General features: G+C 41.2%; 1 protein-coding gene across 1 annotated transcript; it reads left to right on the plus strand.

The window, feature by feature from the left end:
- The first annotated feature begins 985 nt into the window (after positions 1–985).
- On the plus strand, positions 986–1,951 carry LOC107117706 (olfactory receptor 14A16-like). The gene has a single exon (XM_015419863.1). It carries the CDS (start codon positions 986–988, stop codon positions 1,949–1,951), a length of 966 nt encoding a protein of 321 aa, XP_015275349.1.
- The last annotated feature ends 2,174 nt before the right edge of the window (positions 1,952–4,125 follow it).

Raw genomic sequence — 4,125 nt, forward strand, 5'->3', positions numbered from 1 at the left:
AAGACTCAAATGATACCTATATGTAACATGATCCTTGCTTTAGATTTATATTTTATGTATAGTTTAGTCTCCCATATTTCCCCACCCTCTGTAGTTTGTAGTGGACAAGCAATAATTTTTTTTTAAAGGACTTCCTCTCTCCAGAAGAAAAATCATCCCAGTTACTTAGAGTCAAAGACAAACAAATTCTTCCATGTTTTCCTTTGGAGCGAGGTTTATTGTGGGAGGAGGTTTGCTGTTTATGACTCCAGTTGCAAAGACAGTAAAGACAATAATAAAATGTAGTGGTGTATTTTAATATTACATTGGCAGTTGCCAACTTCTTCTCTCAGACAATTAAGATTAAAAATCAATCAATTTTATATTATATAGACACATGTATTAAATAAATTTCCTCTCTTTTTTAGTTTTAGTGTGACACTGTTTAGAGCCAAATAGGCTATATGAGCAGTATTGTTAAAGGAAAGAAGAACAGTATTCAAGTTATTTCTTCCCATCATCTATACCCTTTTACTTTACTATTTGAAAGTGTTGCATTGAGCACAGATCCTGGTTAAAAAGAAAAGTTACATCGGAGCCTTTAAGTATAGAATAAGAGTGTGGATCAGTGCTCAGATTATTCTGTATGCACAATGTCAAGGCATGCACAAGTTACAGAAACATACAGTCACTTTGTGACATTTCACATAGTGTCAGATCAAGCGGTCAGAATTTATAAGCATGAAACTTGTACAACTTTGATCACTGCAATGTAACATGAGGAGGTTGTGTTTGAGGACAGCAAGGGAGAAATCCTGTTCCCTGTCTATTTTGTCCCTGGTGAAGAATATCCCCTTTTCCCCACATTCAGTTCAATGCAAGGCTGTCTCACAGACTTAGATGGTGAAACAAGGAAGCCAGACTAACTGTTAATTGGCATTACTGGAATAAAATGGTTTCTTTAATATATCTTACAGGCAGAATGCAGCTGGATATGGAAGACACAATGCCCAACCTTACCTCCACATCTGAATTTCTGCTCCTGGGATTTTCAGACATCCGAGAACTACAGATCTTACATTTCTTTGTCTTTTTAGCAGTATACCTGACTGCAGTGACTGGCAATCTTCTCATCATCATTGCTGTAGCCCTTGATCATCACCTGCACACCCCCATGTACTTCTTTCTCATGAACCTGGCACTTCTGGATCTTGGCTTGGTTTCCGTCACGGTACCCAAAGCTATGGCCAATTCCCTCCTGAACACCAGGTCCATTTCTTATTCAGGATGCGTGGCTCAAGTATTTTTCATGTTCTTACTTGGAGAGTCAGATTTTGCCATCTTAACAATAATGGCACATGATCGGTATGTCGCCATCTGTAATCCATTGCAATATGAGACAATCATGCACAGAGGAGCATGCATTCAGATGGCAGCCGGTGCATGGATTTCAGGTATATTCTTTGGTATATTACACAGCGGAGGAACTTTTGCCATCACCTTCTGCTCCAACGTGATCAATCAATTCTTCTGTGAAGTTCCACAGATTATAAAACTCTCCTGTTCCGACATGTATCTAGTCGAAGTTGGTCTTATTGTGTTTGGCTGTTTCCTTGGACTAGGATGCTTCATCTTCATCATTGTCTCCTACGTGCAGATTTTTGCAGCAGTCCTCAGGATCCCTTCTGTTCATGGTCAGAAAAAAGCCCTTTCCACTTGTCTTCCACACCTCACTGTGGTGTCTTTGCTTGTATTTACTGGCACCTTCACCTACATGAGGCCCCGCAGTCATACTTCATCTGGTCAGAATGTTATTTTTGCAATAATTTATGTTGTTCTCCCTCCCCTGCTCAATCCATTCATCTACAGCATGAGAAACAAAGAACTCAAGACTGCATTGTTGAAGCTTTCTGATTTGGGGCACTTTTCAAAAATAATTGCAAGCAAAGCTTTTCTCCAAAAGTCACATTGAGTAATCTTGTGTAGAGAATCTTTTTTAACCTGTGATATAGTACACTAGAAAGATTATGTTGACTTTTTTGAAGCACTTCAGAAGATGCTGAAAGAGGTGAGGGCCAGTTCCATGTTTTAATGGGCCTTGGGCAAAGAGTGCTCAAGCCCCCCCCCATGTTCATCACCCTAATCTCTGCCCCCTCCAACCTGCCTGTGCATCCTTTGCCTACCTGCTCCCAACCACTCCCATAGCCATCTACATGGCCTTTCCTCAACAGCACCATGAGGTGTGTTTGTCTTGGGTGTGACACTATCTGCAGATTCTTTCCTGGGAATAGTGGACAGCCCAGATAGCTAAGACCATCAGAGATTAAGTGCTTGCAAGCAGTTGGGCAAAGGAAGGGCTCTCAGGATGGTGGCAGAGGAGGTATGTGGGCAGGGTACTGGGTCCGGTGGCAGTGAGCCCTGACAGAAGCCCAGGGCCTTGGCAGATGCCCCACCTCTGATGCCAACCCTGATAGTAGAAGTTTTGGGTTTCCCCTTTTCCCCTGTTAGAGATGAGTATGTTGGGGCTTTCATATAGAATGGGATGCATCTCAAACAAGTAACTGCAGTGAGGAGGAGGAAGTCTTCTGGAAAATCCGCCTACCTATGTCGCCACTGGAGCTTCTGCTGAAAAAAAGAGGTCACCGGTCCAACCTAATAATTCCATATATATGCAGTCTTCCAAGAAAACACAAAACAGGACACAGTACATATTCTGGTAAAAAAATAACAAATCCATGTGCAATTTTTTTAAAAAATTAAAATAGGAAACAAAAATGTGTTCATCTGAACCTATTGTATTTCCTGCCGGCTAAATCCTACCTTGTGTTCAGGAAGGGATATAGTTCAATCAGATATGTATCAGTAATGTATGGTTGAAGCCTAGAATCTTGGAGTCCCGGGTTCAAATCCCTACTCTTCCATAAAGCACACTGGATGACTTTGGGCCAGTCACTCTCTCTCAGCTTATCCTACCTCACAGGGCTGCTGAGGGAATAAAGTGAAGAAGGGGGAAACAATGCATGCAACCTGAGCTTCCTGGAGCAAGGGCGGGATAGAAGTGTACTAAACACAACTTAACAATGTTTTACTATGACTAGTAAAATAAAGATTTAATAAATAAATGTATCCAACATTATTTTTAATTATATATGCACAATACTCTGTCAAAGCCCAGCTACAGAAATCATTTACATTTACAGGAGGAAGATAAGGGGGCATGCCACCATTTGGAGTGTCACCTCCCTGTTCTCTCTCACAGCGATTTCTGAGCCTCACTCTCAAAACTAGTGTTGAGTTCAAATAGGTCATGCTTTTTGTTCTGTGCTAAAATTCATGAAAGTTTACATCAGATGTCTAACATCTTAAGCTGAAAACCTATTTTTTGTTGTTTCAAATTAACCAAAAATATATTGCTTCATAAAGTAATGATAGTGAATCTGCACAAAAGAAACAGTCTGCCTCACGCCAAAGTGTGTTTTCAAGTTCTGGGTGTCTTCGTATTGTGAAACATGGTGTCCTCTCACACAACAAGTCAACAAAAATGATGGGAGACTTTTTTTTACCATAACATACATGGGGAATTTGGCTTGGGTAGAAATATACCCCTTGCAAAATGCAGTATGTTTTTTAAAAAGTGGTTTGAGATTAACCCCTAAAAACACTGTAAGGTTGCAGTTGCTATCCCAGTTGTACTTGTTTGGCAGAATGCAAAGGTAAATGTCTCTAGAACCTGTTCTTCTTTGGACATTGTCACCTGTACAGTAGTGACCATTATCCCTACTAGGGATGGGCAAAAACTGGGAAAATCAAGGATGGTTTTAGTTTGTGGTTTGTGAGGTCGTACAAGCCACAAACCTTCACAAAGTTTCCCAATTACCAAACTGGTTTAGTTCATGACATCTGTGATGGTAGAATGCCCCCCCTCTCAATGCTGCAGGTTCAGGAGTGTGTTGAATGCCCCCTGGCAAGCTAGAGGCATTACACTTGCAGAGGACCTCCCCGGTAAACCCCTCTACCTTTCCTCCAAGTTGTGTGCAGATTGGCTTTCGGGGGTACATAAGAACATAAGAGAAGCCAATGTTGGATCAGGCCAATGGCCTATCTAGTCCAACTGTCACACAGTGGCCAAAAATACCAGGTGCCATC

Source organism: Gekko japonicus, unplaced genomic scaffold (genome assembly GCF_001447785.1).
Source record: "Gekko japonicus isolate JY-2015 unplaced genomic scaffold, Gekko_japonicus_V1.1 scaffold3042, whole genome shotgun sequence".
Classification (NCBI taxonomy): domain Eukaryota; kingdom Metazoa; phylum Chordata; class Lepidosauria; order Squamata; family Gekkonidae; genus Gekko; species Gekko japonicus.